Here is a 16,200-nt window from a genome sequence, read left to right as displayed (position 1 = left end):
TGTCAAGAATTTTTTCCCTATGTAATTTTAAAAAATGTGTTCCTACATACATCATATAGCACCACTGTTGTTAAACAGCTTTGGAAATAAAAATTAATAAGTTTTGGCTTTTTAATGCTGTTTTTCCAGGACAATGCTATTTTACTTAAAAGACAAATGAGAAGGCATTTCCACAGAAGTTTATGGGAATGTATATGTTCTACATTTTTCAACAGTTCTACCTTTTCTCCTCTTCAGACAGATTAGAGACTTTCACACACTATTTCCAATTGAGACACTAAACAAAATTTATTTTTCTTAAAACAAGTTGTTTTAGAAACATCACAAGAACTTTTACTCACTACTTTTGGTGTAATTTTTTGCTGAATGCCACCACCTTTACCACTTCCATTTTCACTATTTAATTCTGGAAATTCATCTTCATCCTAAATGAAGAAGATTACGCATATTAAAATGAAAGGTTTCAAAATGAAGGTCACCTTTATGTGTCCAATCAAGAGCATTAAACTCGGATGGGAAAAAAAACCAAATCAAACCTGTTTCAACTAATTGAACTATATATCACTTTGTAACAAAGCAAATACTCAAATACTAAAAACACTGACAAGGAAAATAATTACAAGTTTATAGCCTTCTCGTAACTAATCAACTTCAGAAATATTTTGACAGATAATTCTAGATTATGCTGGGGCAGCAATCAGGAAGATGCCCATTCAAGCAGAAAGTTCTTATACTAACAGCTTTCAAGATACAAGCACTAAGTAAATAGTAGAATATGTTAAATAAATGGCAATTCCAGAGAAAGATGTTGAGCTGATTTACCATTTTAACAACTAAATAAAAATTAAGCAAGTAAACTTTGACTAAATTGAGTACAAGTTGTTTAAAAAACAACCCTCCCCCCAAAAAATCCCCCATCAGTATGCACACAAGCTAAGTAGTACAATGCATATTATGAAATCTGTTTTTTTATTGTGGAACTCTGAAGTTAACTTGCTGCCAGAACTGTCACCCACTCAACATTATTAGACCTCATCTGCGACTGCTTTTACACTTGCAAGCAATATAAATATAGAAAAATACCTCAAAATACAATGATTCAGGGCTTGGTTCAGTTCTGTTCAACTGGTTGGCTGTTAATGGCTTCTCATGCCTTTTTTGCAACTTCTGCTGTCTTTCTGAAGATGTGCTATGACCCCTGCATCTGAAACCAGTCTAAAAGCAAGAAAGTTAGAATTAATATTATTAAAATACATTTAGTTTAGCAAGTTTATAGACAAGCAAACAAAATGTAGCTAATTAAAAGCGGACAGAGACTTGCCCTATAGCAGATGCCCTGAATTAACTGTCTAGCTGTTTTTACCCCATACGAAGAGCAAACTAAACCATGCGTTTAGCACAAAATGGCAGATCCGGCCAAGATTCCCCACCTAGCCGCGTGCCCCGACAGCACCGCTCAGGCCAGCCTCCACAGAAACACTGAGCCCATGCAGCCACAGCCCCACTGTTCCTGGGACCTCCATGGGGACCAGCAGGAGTGATGCAGGTAGGAGCTGCTGGGAAACGGAGTCTGTCATGGGCCCAGTCCAGCCCACGGGCTGGACTCTGCACGCTCCTGCCATAAGGCAAGAGCCAGGAGGTAGTTACAAAAAAACTCTATGTTTCCTCCATGAAAAGCTTCTCTCCAATATTATTCATCCAGCAATAATAATGTACAACATTGCTCATACATTCAGTAATATTAATACAAAGTACCATATTTAAACAACATCCCACTCACCTGACCTGTGGGAGACCCACGTTCAAGTCTCCATTCTGATAAGGTAGGTTTCCATCTCTCCTTCTTAAGTTTTTTATACTTTATTTAAATTAATATTTGCTGGACCAGAGAGAGAGAGTGACTAGTGTAGATGTAGTGTAGCCTAGTACAGAACCAGAGCAACTAGATCAGACTGAAACTCAGGTCTCCCACACCAAAGGAGAGTGACCTACCTGCTAGGCTATTGCTTGTTCTCTCACTCCCCAAAACAGCTAAGGTGTCTTTGAAAGAAAAAGTCTGAAAGGTCTCCAATTTTATCCCAGCAAGGAATAAAACCAAGGAACTAAAACATCACTCTCTTTTTTTCTTTTCTTTCCTTTGTTTTCTGGCCTGTCCTCATTCATATCCTGTTCAGCCCTTCACCAATAATGCACGAAAAGCTTTTAATCTCTTGGCCTGATTGCACAAGTAAAGATTCCCACCACTCCTTGAATTGAATTTAAATTCTCATGCTGGCAGCTCTGTCAGTTCAACTGCTTGCACACTTTACCTTGTGTAACTAATGCAGTTAAGAGAAGCAAAAGACTGCCCACTTATGAGCATCACAGCAGAGTCAAGCATGAGAAGAACTGACAGAGAAGGAGGCATGTTCCAAGTGGCTAGAGAGCCAAATATCCTACAGCTTTCTGAATGAGCTTTTGCTGACAAGGTTCCATTTAAGAAAGAAGCAAGTTAAATCTATGCTCTTAACTGCTGCCCTTTTGTTGCAGTGTTTCAAGGACAACTTCTCCTTCAGGTTCAAGGAGCTGGGCTGAAATTGGGTATATTTTATAGCTCTCTGTGCCAGGTCTGTTTCATTTGGCACTTTCCCTGTAATCTTAAAAGTCAATCAAACCGACATTTCATAATAAAAGGGTGGTGCCCTTTCTCTTCACCTGGAGTACCCAGAGGCACTGACCAGGAATGTATAGTGTCAACACAGGCTCTGTGTCATTCTCAAGACTGCTCTCAAAAAAAAAGAGCCCCCTCTATAAGCGCCTTCTGTCTCTCAAAAACCTTCACAGCTCCAAACCTCAGACTGAGGCAGCAAAGTTGCTCTCACACTCGAATGCCGTGCCCAAGATCCATCTCAGTATACCTGAGAGCAGCAGAATGGGACGACCCCATAGCACCCTCACTACCTAGATCCAGGTTTGAAGCAGGGAGGCTTGGAATGATTACTTTTCAAACAGCATTGACTCAAAGTAACCAGAGTATATAAGGATAATCCACAATCAGTGCATTCCTAGAAGATTTAGGGGGAAATCAATTTCTCTAATTCCAACGTTCATATAAAGGAGGAGAAAAAATAAGGATGGGGGGGAAGGGGGAGGGGAAGGACACCCACTGACATACCTTCTTGCACATGTGTATACAGATAACACCCTTCCCCCCCACCTGGTTTCTAATATCCAAGGGTCTCAAGGTAAACAAGAAGCTATTTTAGAATTTGCATCTTATATCAAGATTTGTACCAGTGGGCTCTGATGAAAGGCTGGTACTCAGCCATAAAGAGCTACTCACTAACAATTTTTCAAATAAGTTGCAAGGCCATCATGGTTTGAAACAGCACCCCCAAGCAATCCTAACATGCACCAAGATACTGAAGTAATTAAAATGCTCTAACAATTTTCTCCTAGGATAATGCCTTACATAGTTTTCAGCACACAACTATCTAAAGTCCACCTCCATAAAGAAGAAGATTTTACAGAAATACTAACAGGGTAAAACTCCCACAAATATAACAGAGCTCAGCAACTTCAGGTCAGTCAACAGGAACAGGGACTTCAGGTATCAAAATATTTGTGATTTCTTTAACCATCAAAACAAAAGTTAACATGAGCTTTATTTCACTCAGGTTGTTTAAAGCATTTATTAAACACCCTATACAGTACATGTAAATTGTTATGCTGATTATTCTATAGAGGTATCTTAATTTCACAAATTACTTTATAAATATACCTAGAAACATATGTTCCTTAATTGCAGATTATAGACTTTACTTATGTTTGGCAGATTTCTACCTAGATTATGTCAATAAACAGTGTTTAAACAGCCATGCAGTTTTGCTCCCTTTTATTTCATTTTCAGTGACTATTTAATGTATGTTAATTCTTAATGATTTGAGATACAACTTACAAGGTAACTAAAAAAAAAATTATTAAAAATAAATTTAAAAAAAGAGGTACCTGTGAACTATTTCTCTGTTCAGCTTGCCTTCCACCTCTAGAAAACGTCTGTGTTTTTTCTATCCAAGGCTTTTTTTGAATTGCCTGGCAATTTACATTAGTCCAACTTAGACCAGCTGAAAGATAAGAAAAAAAAAAAGACAGATATAAAAAGCATGTGATTATTGCAGAACTTACTATGCTGATCAAGTACTACCAGATACCACAGAAAAAAAAAAAACTTTTAAAATACGATGTGATTCCTGTAATTGCGAAAAATTCACTTCCATGCCTACAACTCTCGAATTTGGTAAAACTGTTTTTAAGAACAGAATACTGCCAATAGGACTTCAACTGCCAGATGTCAAATTTGGTTATTCTGGTAGACAGGGTTCAAATTATACTTTGGCTCTTTTGGGGGGGAAGCCTGCAAAAATAAATTAAACCAGTTCACTGATTAACAAGTCCACCTAGGTGAAAGTGCAATCCGATTGGAGATCTCCCCCCCAAGTTATGATTTTCAAATCTTACAATGGGGGGGGGGGGAGGGGGAAGGAGAGGAGAGAGAGGGACTCAGCCCCCCCAAGCTCTCCTTTAATTTGCACCCTGCTGGTACATGCAACAGGTAACAGTGACCTCGGACTGGTTTCGTACATGGCTAAAGTTCAACCCTATCATAAACGATGGCCACTCTCATCATCTTTTCTGTCAACTGTTTTAAGAGTCAAGTTTAGTCCAGTTGCTACACAGCGATTACTTTTTGGGTACAATACTACTCAAAACCCCGATCAAGATAAAAAGCTCTACTGTTCTGTGTTATACAACGCACAATGAAAGACAATTGTTGTGCCAAGTAGCTTATCTGGCAGAGACGCAATACATAGGTGGGGTACAAAACAGAAAAAAATTGAGAAGGATAAAGCATGATGGTAATATGAATACATCATTGTTATCCAGTATTATCATCAGGCATAGAAGTTACCAGTAAAGACATCTCTTCTGAAGGGATTTGACAGAGCTCAGGAAAACAAGCCACGAAGACCAAGAATACCCACTAGCAAAATGTAGAAAGACAAATGTGACATCGAAAATATGGTACATATTCTTGGACTTTCTTTGCAAATAAAAACCAAAACCATACCTGCATTTATTGATGGGTCTACAACCTGAAAAGGAAAAATGTATGTTTTAGAACATAAGTTTATTTTGCACCATCCTAAAGTGGCCTACTCGCTTCATTGATGTTCACCTACATTAACTGCACCAGAATCTGCATTTCTTGAAGTCATGGCTATGGCCTGATTGTTGCTGTGTTTAGGACTGCAGTAACCACTATCACTGTCAATATCTGCTTCACTAGCCCCTTGCTCACTAGATGACTCTGCAGCAGGATGGGACGCTCGTCTTCGCCTGCCTTTGGACTTCCAGAGCATTGTAGTGGCACTCTCAGAAAGTGACTTGTTAGCTATATCTGAAGGAAAATCTGTAAGACAAAGTACAGATGCGTGTAGCCGTTGTTAAAAAAAATAAGTTATCATTCACAATGAAACGAGTGCTTTTGAAATCTTAGTAAACAATAGACTTTACAAGCTAGGTAAAAACCAAAACAAACTCCCAAAAGACACTGATTTTACAGAATGAGGGGAAATCTAATTTTCAGATCATTACCAGATCTACTTGAAGCAGGAGTTGGTTAGCACTGAACAAAATGCAGTCTATTGCATAACAAGAACCTTCTAAATGAGGAAATTAAACAACACCTGGGTAAGTCAAAATTGCTGTGGAGCTACATTTTTGGTTAACGTTAAGGAGCAGGATTCTTGTTAGCGTTGCTTTAGAAGGAAAAGGGAAACAAGCAAGCACAGCAAAACATTTCAGAGCATGGATTAATATAATAAAAAAAGGATAAGGTTCTAAGAGAGATCCTCGGATTAGATTCTTAGGAACATTCAGAAATGTATAGACTGATGTCACTAGAAGACTGCTAAATAACAGCTCAGCAGAGCAAAGAAATCACAAGTGAAATTTTCTGTCTCTGCTTCTACTCTTGTTTTAAACACTCATTTAGTGGGGGGCTCCAATGTAACCGCATTAGCGTTTCAATGAGGGGTTTGTTGTAACCATTACCATTAGAAACCAAACAAAACAGATCTATTTCTTGATGTCCCACGGGGAGCCAAACAGTGAGAAAGGAATGTTTAAAAAGGTAGGCCATTTTTTAAAACTTTCTACACTAAAACTATGGAACATTAAGAGCTCGTTAATTATTAAGCAGAATAGACTCCAGTTTAAAACATGTTTTAAAATCCAAGATTAAGCTTAATATCACTCAATAATTTATGTAGAGCCATTTCTTTATGGCACATTACCTTAAATCTGCAAATGAGATTTTTATTTTTATTTTATTAAGCCCTGTAATTGATTATCTTAAATTCCAGGATGATAAATCAAGTCTACCCCACCGACCTGCTATGTGCTGTAGAACACATTTACATTTTAAGAATACCACAAACATTTTGTGAAATTATGTGTCTGGGAGTCAGTTACCAGTCCTGCTACTATTCAAGCTCCCACTGATTACAGAATCCTTTGAGGAGGAGCACTTTCAACCCTCAAAGACACAGCCTGAGCTACACCCAGACTACCTCCTACATATTTGCAAAACACATTTTACAGTTAACCATTTTCACACCAAAACATTTCTAAAACCATGATTCTTACCTTAAGGTTAACACACAAAACAAACAAAAAGAAAGAGAAAGACATGTTTGCAGCCTAGAACTCATTAGAAGCCTTAAAACAACAGAGCGGAAACTGAGTGAAAAAAGGAGTGTTTGTATTCATAAGAGAGCAAGCTGCTATTTCAAACTTCAGGGAGCTATTCTAAATAGCAAAAAATATGTTCATAATCACAGATCCCAAGAGTCTTTTGAACTAAAAAATGTTAACATCTATAGGCTTCAGGCCATAGAGACTATTTGGCTGGCTTCCTAACACAGCCAACTCAGCAGAATCCAAGAGAAGCCAACAAATTGAGATACCACAAATGCATTCTTCAAAGCCTGAAAAGCCATCCTCTTTTATCTTCTAAAGATTTTGGGTGCCCCTTGTGACCTCTTGAGGTCCTCAGATAATCACAGTTGTACTAGAGATATCATCACAACTTCCACTGACATCAGTCACTTTGGAGTAAAATATGACAGCAGGTGTGCACCTCCCATGGCAAAGATGGCCCAGAAGGGTGTGTTGGAGGGGAAGGGGGTGCAGACAGGACCATTCCATTTGCTCAACTCCCCTATTCTCTCTGCCTCTCTTCCCCCATACTACAGGCACGGGGCTATGCCTGCCATGACAGACTCCTGAGGGTGCAAGTGTGTGCTTGCACCATTCTGGTACCCAAACTAGAATTACTGCCTGGGGATGGTGCCCTGTTCCCCCCTGCCCCTCCCCTCCAGTTATACTTCTGGATTAATTTTGAGACTATAAATTTGCTATAATTCCCCCCAAAGATAGTTTAGCCTTAGTAACTGGAAGCAGTTCTATGTCTCATCCAAAAGCCAGTAACTCCATCAGCTTTGATATTCTGTAACACTGACTAAATTGACATGCTGACAAATGCCACCTGTATGCTTCCTGCACCACTTTTTTGATACTTGTAGGCCTCTGTTAGTAAATATATTGTAGGTTTAAGGTGAGATGGCAACTGGATGGGAAGACAGTGATAGGCAGTTTTGACCAGTTAATACATACATGAAGATACAACTATACCTGTTTGCTGTGCTGCATCCACCAACAATACGATTTTTGATCTATTTTCAGGGCCGGATGCGCTGGTCTCTTTTTGTGTAGCTACACTTTTCACTGGAGGCCTTTTGCTTTTTATATGTAGCTGTAACGGCTGCTGCTGCTTTAAAGGATTAGCAAAATATACACGTAAGCTATAACTGCCCCACATTAGATACAACAAAGTTGTAATTGAACAAACCAAAAGCCATTTTTTAAAGTTCTAATTGAACTTTGAATACATAAATCACACAAAATAATTTGAAACAAATTATTAATTTGTGGGAAATATTACCCATAAAGTTCACAGCTATTTTAGATCACATTCTACCACTGACTTGAGAAAAATACATTCCAGTTCATAATAGTTTAACGTCTTCCAACATACATAGTGTTTTAAGGAGAAATACATTAGAAGTCTAAGCTGGCAACTTTTTTAGAAACTTCATTACCTAAGCAACCATTACGAATTTCAACCAGTACGTAAAATAGAGAAGGGGAAAGATGAATATTGTGGTAAATGTTTATATAATATTTTTATTCTAGGAAAAATGCACTTTGTTCAGTAATTTGCTAACAGCAAAATATTAACAAATTTTAAAACAACTATTAAGTATATCTTAATAGACACTCCTTCAGAATAAAGGCAACAGCATTTCTCAGAGTATTAAGAAGCATAGCACACATTGCATATCCAATTACTTACACAATATAAAAAGGGACAAAGAAAGAAATGATAAATGGTAGTCAACAACTTGTCCCAGCTCTCTACAGCCAAGAAGGATCAAGAGGTGGTGATATATCTGTGTTATTATACTGCAACAGCAGGACTTTGTACAAATGTTTTGAAACACCAATTGTTTGTTACTGTAGGCCAGGGGTAGGCAATGCTTTTTGGCCGGAGTGCCAAAAAACACCACAATGCCTACCTTGGAAGGTGCTGGCGTGCCAGAAAAACAAAATGAGGGCAGGGGGTACATGGCAGAATGCCCTGCTTGTGCCCCTTGCCCCCCCCCACCCAGAGCCCCTGCCCCCAGCCCTGCTGCCCTGTGCCCTCCAGCCAAAGCCCCAGACGCCCAGCCCAGGCTCTGTGGCTGCCAGCAACTACCCCGGGCTCTGGGTAGCTGCTGGAGCCTGGGCTGCTCCCAGCAGGGCTTGCAACGTCCCAGCTGCCTGCTGGGAGCACAGCTCAGGCTCCTGGCTGGCAGCAGCTCCCTAGAGCCAGGGCTGGCTGCACCTGGGAGGCTCCAAACAGCTGTGCAGGGCTCTGGCATCAGCTCCATACCGGCGCAGAGCAGGCGGTGGGAGAGGGGCCTGAGGCAGCACAGCCCTGATCTCTTCCCCCTCCTGGCACAGAGTTGATAGCAGGGTTCCGAAGCCCAGCGCAGCTGTTTGTAGCCCGCCTGGGCAGCTGCAGCAAGCAGCGGACAGGCTGCAAACAGCTGTCCCAGGATCCACAGCTCTGGCATCAGCTCCATGTTGGTGGCAACTGCGTGCGCACCTCAGAGTGAATAGCGGGACAGCACAGCCTGCTCCAAGTGCCTGTGCAGTCACCACCAGCATGGAGCCAATGCTGGAGCTGTGGAGCCCAGCACAGCTGTTTGCAGCCTGTCCGCTGCTTTGGAGCCTCCCGGCTGCAGCCAGCCCCAGCTCTGGGGAGCTGCTGCCAACCAGGAGCCTGAGCTGTGCTCCCAGCAGGCAGCTGGGACACTGCAAGCCCTGCTGGGAGCAGCCCGGGCTCCCAGCTGGCAGCAGCTACCCAGAGCCAGGGCTGGCCATGGCATGCCAAGCAAAATTGCCTCGCGTGCCATGCTCGGCATGTGTGCCGGGGGTTGCCAACCCCTGCTGTAGGCAATTATACTGTTGTCTCGCTATCCTTGTAGAGAAATCAAGGATGGAAAAAAGTGGTATTATATACACATACACAGGACAGAAGAGAGTCTTTTGCTTTTGTGCAAAGTTATTTCTGTATGATTTTATTTCCTTTGTTAAGTGGGGGGGAGGGGGATCAGTGCTAACACACTTACTTTTTGCATAATTGGTCCCCTGTTATTGCTTCTGCTTCGCTGACTGGATAATGGAAAGATCTGACCCGACTGGCTTGGACGATCAGTGCATTCTGTAGTAACTGTATTTACAGCACTTGCTGTTTGAAATGGTGTAGAAAAGGGTGTAGGAAAAGGGTGATAGAAACCCATAACTTGAGCACATGGTGCTGGCATCAACTGGTAGTAAGTATATTCTGTAGAAACAGGTGGTTGAGCAGATATAATAGGATAGGCGAGGTATGGTCCGGTAGGGTTTGGGTTAGGCTGTTGCCATCTGATGTCATTATTATACAATGGAAATTGCCTGTAAAAGCAAAAGAAAAAGAATAAAGTTCATAAATAGTTACACGTACAACTGCAGTAAGTTTACAAATAATTCAGAAGAAAAAATTATTGAAGAAAAATTAATGCAAATAAGAGAAGCTAGGATTTCATACAACATGTTTTTAAAAGCATTAACTCAATTGTTAGAACTTCCCAGAGCACAATGAGATTGGTAATGCAAGTGTAGCAACATATATATTTACAATTGCATCCCCTATCTATATCAGCTGAAACCAAACTGAAGCATAATGCAACATGCTTTTTAATTCAATGATTTCAATTTTTTTCAGCACACCAGGAAAAGTAAATGAATAGATATTCAGAAATACACATGGTAAACATCTAGACAAAAGGAGTAGCTGTATTCCAGTTACTCGTTTACCCAGACAAAGACTTGTTTGGTGAATAAGCGGGGGAAATCCACCACCTCTCACTGCTCCAAAGCTCCTAAGTCCTTTAACACAGATTTTCAGGAGCATATGTTACTGCAGTGATGTACCACTCTACCTAATTCTCTAGTCCTTGAAGCACTGAGAGTAAGTACTGTGGCCTATCCCCCATTTTCTTCTGTAGCATACCACCAAAAAAATTTCCCAGGAGGTACATGTTCAACTTCATTCCTGCCCAGAATCTGAGAGAAATAGGTGTGTCATTGACCTCAGAGTGCAAGATTATGACTGAAAATGGAAATCGCCTTTGTGCTGCCATAAAAACAACTTTTATGGCAGCACAAAGCCCAAGCAAACAGAGAGACACCCATGCCCCTTGTCATGCCACAAAGGCCTGGAATTGTGGCTGCAACAATAGGTAGTAAGAATTTGTGCCATTTTTTATTTTTTTTTGCAGCTGACATCTGTTGCTTTATAGCAAGAGAACAGAAGAAGTCCAGAGCTTTCCATACTCCCCATACACTATGGACAGGCACTCCTGGGGTTTCAGGAGCCCAATCCTATGTACCCTAGGAACTCCCCTGCAAAGGTATTCCTGCGGCATGCAGGATCCCTGTAGCCCTGGCAGCACCTGCCTAGGTTCCCTGCTTGCAGAGGTGTACCCCAGGAATCCCTCAGCAGGGGATTCCCTAGGAACCTCAGGACTCCTCCATTTGCAGAGGCACATCTGAAGTCAATTCCCCCATTTGCAGTTGCCCTGAAGGACTGGGTCCCTAAAGCCCCAGGAGCAGGACAGAACCAACCCCTGTAGGATAGCGGGTGACATCTGTTACCCCAATTAAGCTGATCCCACTATCACCCAAATGAAGTGGGCACATCTTGGCACAGCTGATCCTGCTCCAAGGATGATGTGTTTATAGCCTATGTCCACACTATGACAAAAGAAAAGCTAAGGGCAAAGATTGCTGGCAATTTTGCAAATATGCAATAGCTAGTTCTGCATAGAGGAAAAGTTCTATTTGAAATGCTACTGCGTATACATTTCTGAAGAACGTCACAGTGCCATGCAACTGTTAATTAAGCCTTCTTCCTGAGAAGTACTAGCCAGCTTACAGACAGGAACACTGGTACAGAGAAAAGAATTAACTTTAAGGCTACATATGCAACAAACAGCAGAACTGGGACTAGAATAAAGTTTCTAGCTCCTAATCCCATGTGCATACTACTGTGGAAAAATAAAAATTATGGGCTGGCCTCAGACCATTAGCTGCACACCAGTCTTCCACGTAACGATCCAAATGGGATGCTCCTAGTACCTTGCTTTAAAGATTGCAGGATTCAATTCAAAAGGCAGATCACTTAACTGCTCTGGCAAGTTTAAGAGTAGAGCAAATAGTTTTAAGAAGGATCTGTAGGCAGCCCTCTGAACAGGGCAGAAGACAAATAGAACAAGGAGGCTAAGAATGAAGAGGATTAAGAGGAAAAAAATGGGGAGGAAATAATCAACTGTTGACTTCATTTCCTCATCTATTAAAGAAAAGATTAACTAGAATAAGAAAGTTCCAAAAGTCACCAATAGATGGATGTTAAAGTAAAAAGTTTATAGTCCCTTCTTCGATTCTTTGAAATTGTGTCGAAAGTTTGAAAACTTGTAAGTTATATTTAAAAGCCAGAGTGACTTCCACTGAAGTTCCATGTGGTGACTTCCACAAATTACCTGTTGGACTGATTTTCCTGTACAAATGGGTAGCAAGTAATCAGGTAGCTGGGAATAGGAGTTGGTTCCATTCCACTAATACCTCCACTGTCATTAGGAAGCGCCATTGGGATCATTACAGTATCAGGACCTTTCTTCTGAGGAATAAATGGTTCTACTTCAGCTGACAGTTTGACATTCTTAAGAAAGAAAAAAAAAAAAGCATTAGGACATAGCATAGAACATTTTAGACATTATCAAGGCTTAAACAAATCAACATGTTTCCAGTGATCTTACAGAGTATTAAGAGGTCTCCTTAATTAAGGTCATCTGAGATGGAGACCTTTAAATACGTAAGGCATCTCAGACATTTACTAGTTGGTACTTCTAAAACCTGTGTAGGCTTTAAAAGTAACATTAGTCTCATTATGACTCCTCAAACTTTGAGGAGACCCCTCAACTGGTAACACATGTGCAGCAAGGGAAGAGAGGACTGCTGGAAAAAGGTGAGCTGCCTCCACTCCTGTTCCTCTGCTGTTTATTTGGGACTATAGCATCTACAAGTGGGATGCCATGAACCAGAAGTTCCCCTCACCCCCTTTTCCATTTTAAGATTATAAATAAATGATCTCATCTTCATTTAGCAGGGGATTTCTATTGAGGAATTTGGAGTCTGGAGGTTCACTCAGTCACAAGGACAATAAGCTTAAGGGTACAAAAAGAGTTTTGTAATGATCTGAAGAATCTGGAAGGCAGTTGGTGATGTTGACTGCAAGGATGTAGCAAGCATAGGTGTCATCATGAAGCAACATTTGTCATTTATTAACATCCTTTGCATTTTCAAATCTCCGCATAAATACCAATTAAAAGAGCATTAAAGATGCAGAGGAGATACTGCCAGAGGAGGCAGGCTAGATGGATATAGGTGGAACTTTTATAATTGCACTTTGACTGAAACCAATACACAGATGATATAAAAACAAATGGTCTAACATAGCAGACTTCACAATGAGACAATCTTTAACGAAAAACCTTTAAAACAGGTCCAGGCCAACAGTTCTGTTGTTAATGTAAATGGGGCATTATAAGAAAAAATATTCTCTACCCACACATTCTGTAAGTTTTACAAAATGCATAAAAAAATTATCAAACTCCACCACAAAGATTAGATGAAAGATGACGTGTGAAAATGTCATACTGTTATTTTGAAGACAAAACCATCCCAAAAATGAGTAATTCAGAAAACTTCTAAAACAATTTAAGACCTCTTCCACCAAGCCAAAAACACAAGAGCTCAAGTTCTGTAAGTTCATTTGGCATGCACACCCAATAACATACTGTCAGAAGCTGTTAAAAAGGGAGTCATCTATACTCTTGTTGTAGTTATAAACCAGGCTTAAGCTTGGTTCTTTGTGAACTGTGAATTTTTAACCATGTTTTAACCCTAATGTAGACAAGGTCTCCATAGGGGACTCTTGAAGTGCCATGCTTGCAATAATTGATAATACTGCCAAGATGCAGCACACTGTGCACAACAGGCAGAGTTCTTTTTCATAGGTCCCTCAGCATGCACGTGTAAAGTGCAGGACACATGTTGCAGCCTTAGCTGTAGCACAACTCGCCAGAATCAACAACTGTTATGAGACTGCTGAAATGTCAAGCTAGCTCTGCCTGCTCATGCCTCTGACCAATATGTCCCGACTGACATTATCTAACAAGTCTGTTCAGGTGTAGTTTAAATATTACTGCCCGAGATTACACCTCACTTCCTTACAACACTGTTCAAGAGGCAAAATGCATGTGAGCAGTGTTTGTGGGGGGGAGGAGTGGGAGAGAAGGGAAACAAAACAATTCCAAGAGGGACCTGAATAATTATAGCTCCAAAATGGAGGTAAAAAGCCTTTTTTTATATAATGAATAGGACTTATTTTTAAGGACTTAGGTATCTGTATAGTATGCCCACTGGCTGAAGAGCTGTTAAACCTTAACCTATTATAAGATCAAGACCCTCTACTGCAAGGAAGTGAATCAATCTAGCATACATAGTGAAGAGGTTGCTGCACAACCACCATTACGGGCACAAACAGACACTAGGGCCCCTATTCCAACTCAGGGCACTTTACATAAAGCACCATAAGTTAGAGGCTCCCCCTTCCTCCCCAACCCAAGAGATGTTCACCTATTGGGGGGGTGAGTGGGGGCTGCAGCCAGCCTGCACTGGCCCTGGTCAGCAGGTAGAGGTGCTCCAGCAGCTTCCTAGGAGGCTGCTGACCTGCCTCTCTCCCCAGCCCTGCTCCCCCACCCCCCTTCAGCTCTGAAGCTGTCAGCAAGGGAGGAGGAAGGGGCTCCAGGCCGCTGAACCTCCAGAGCTCAGCAGGAGGAGGCAGGGAACAGGGCTCCCCTAGCTAGGGCATTTGAGGTAGTTGGGGGGGGGTGGGGAAGGGCTACAAGGCAAGGGGGCTTTGTTCCACCCCCATCCCCCAGCTCTGGCCATTCAGCAGTCGGAGATGCTGGAGGTCCCTTTGCGGGGTCAACCGCTCCCCACAATACCCCAGCCAGGGTAGCTGGCTTGGGCCCAAGAGGCAAGGAGACACCATTGCCCAATGGCAAGGAGCTCTGGCCATTCAGCAGGCAGCAGAGAGCTCCCAGCAGCTAAATGGCCAGAAGGGGTGTGGCGTGGTATGGACAGAGCCCCTTCGCTTCATGGGCCCCTACCCCAGCCAGGGTAGCTGGGGATAGGGGGCCCTACAAGGTGAAGGGGGCCCCCCATTCCCTGCCCCCTCCCCTTCAGTTCTGCCAGTTCAGCAGCCAGGAGCTCCCTCTCCCTCTTCCCCACCCAACAGTATGGGGGCTGGGTGTTGGGCTGGTAGCCCCATCCTAACTCTGCCCCCCTCACAAAAATAAGTTAACCCCGGAGACAACACAAGTTCTTTAAGGTGCTCTGCTTTTGAGCGCCTGAATACAATACCTGATTTAACCAGGTTTAATTTTTTTGCATGATTGGCCATTTAAAAAGTGCTCAGAAGCCGTGCACTTCTGTTTACGACATGGCTGTAGAGCACTGTCAGGGGCCAGACTGCTTGAAAAGTGTCACTTCTGCCTGCACCCTAAGTGTCCAAGACCCAGGATTGTTGAGGGAGGAACAACAGCAGAGACACTTGGAGCAAATTGCATTTGCACAGGAACTTTAATAATTTTGCATTCATGTACGTTCTTAGCAGTGACTAAAGAGAAGAGAGAGAAGGTGGTAGATTGTAGGCTAAGCTTTAGAGCTGCTGTAGGTATTATCTTAATCATTAAGATATACTGAAGCCATGACATTAATTCTATTGCCAACCGCAAACTGCTAGTTTTTATAATCAAATTTTTAAAGACTGCTAGTAATTTGGAGGCAGGCCCTCTTATTACTGTTATTATAGTTTGAAACTCAGAGCAATGCAGACATTTCTAAAATAAGCAAATACAAGTGCTATGCAACATACTCTTAGCTATGGTCACAGTAGTCCAGGTAACAGGGAAACCAGGCAGTGTGCTGCAGTTATTCCTGATGACACAAGGAAGAGAATTTTAAACATGCCTATGGGTATTTAATAGGGGATTTTTTTTTCAGTTCTTTCTCTATCAGCTCCGAGAATCAAGAATTCCTTTCTCCTGGTTTACCATCAAGTCCAGTGTAACAACTTTTCTAACTGGTTCTGTCTAATTAGTTTAACTCTGTCCCATAAAAGTTCAACCCCTTCTTTCTTTGAAAGATTATCCTCTGAAAACAACTACATATTAAGCCCATGTTTATCTGGCTGGCTTACTCAAGATTACTTTAATGACATGGGGGAAGTTTCTGAAGTGCAACAACCACTAGGTCAAAGTGGCCATTTGCAGTGGGGCAGCTGAGTGCCAAGTCTCCACTACTCTCCCACTAAGAATCAAATATATTTACCGTTTCAAATCTGGGGTGCACCAGACAAGCAATCCACACAGAATCAACTTAACTAAG

The 16,200-nt window shown here is 41.6% G+C and overlaps 1 protein-coding gene across 2 annotated transcripts in view; it reads right to left on the bottom strand.

Moving 5' to 3' along the window:
• SECISBP2L (SECIS binding protein 2 like) overlaps positions 1–16,200 on the bottom strand; it is a 44,401-nt gene that overhangs the window by 19,378 nt on the left and 8,823 nt on the right. The window contains exons 2-9 of one of the 2 annotated variants that reach the window (XM_006278165.4): positions 12,228–12,406; positions 9,777–10,101; positions 7,735–7,873; positions 5,220–5,449; positions 5,108–5,132; positions 3,988–4,103; positions 1,084–1,215; positions 342–425 (exon numbers count right to left, since the gene is read on the bottom strand). In XM_006278165.4, coding sequence (XP_006278227.1) covers positions 342–425; positions 1,084–1,215; positions 3,988–4,103; positions 5,108–5,132; positions 5,220–5,449; positions 7,735–7,873; positions 9,777–10,101; positions 12,228–12,406 — 1,230 coding nt within the window. The remainder of the gene's footprint in view (positions 1–341; positions 426–1,083; positions 1,216–3,987; positions 4,104–5,107; positions 5,133–5,219; positions 5,450–7,734; positions 7,874–9,776; positions 10,102–12,227; positions 12,407–16,200) is intronic. The other variant, XM_019477724.2, reaches the window with a different exon arrangement.

Source organism: Alligator mississippiensis, chromosome 11 (assembly GCF_030867095.1).
Source record: "Alligator mississippiensis isolate rAllMis1 chromosome 11, rAllMis1, whole genome shotgun sequence".
NCBI lineage: Eukaryota > Metazoa > Chordata > Crocodylia > Alligatoridae > Alligator > Alligator mississippiensis.
Note: the sequence above shows the minus strand (reverse complement) of the source record. Positions and strands in the feature narration are given on the sequence as shown.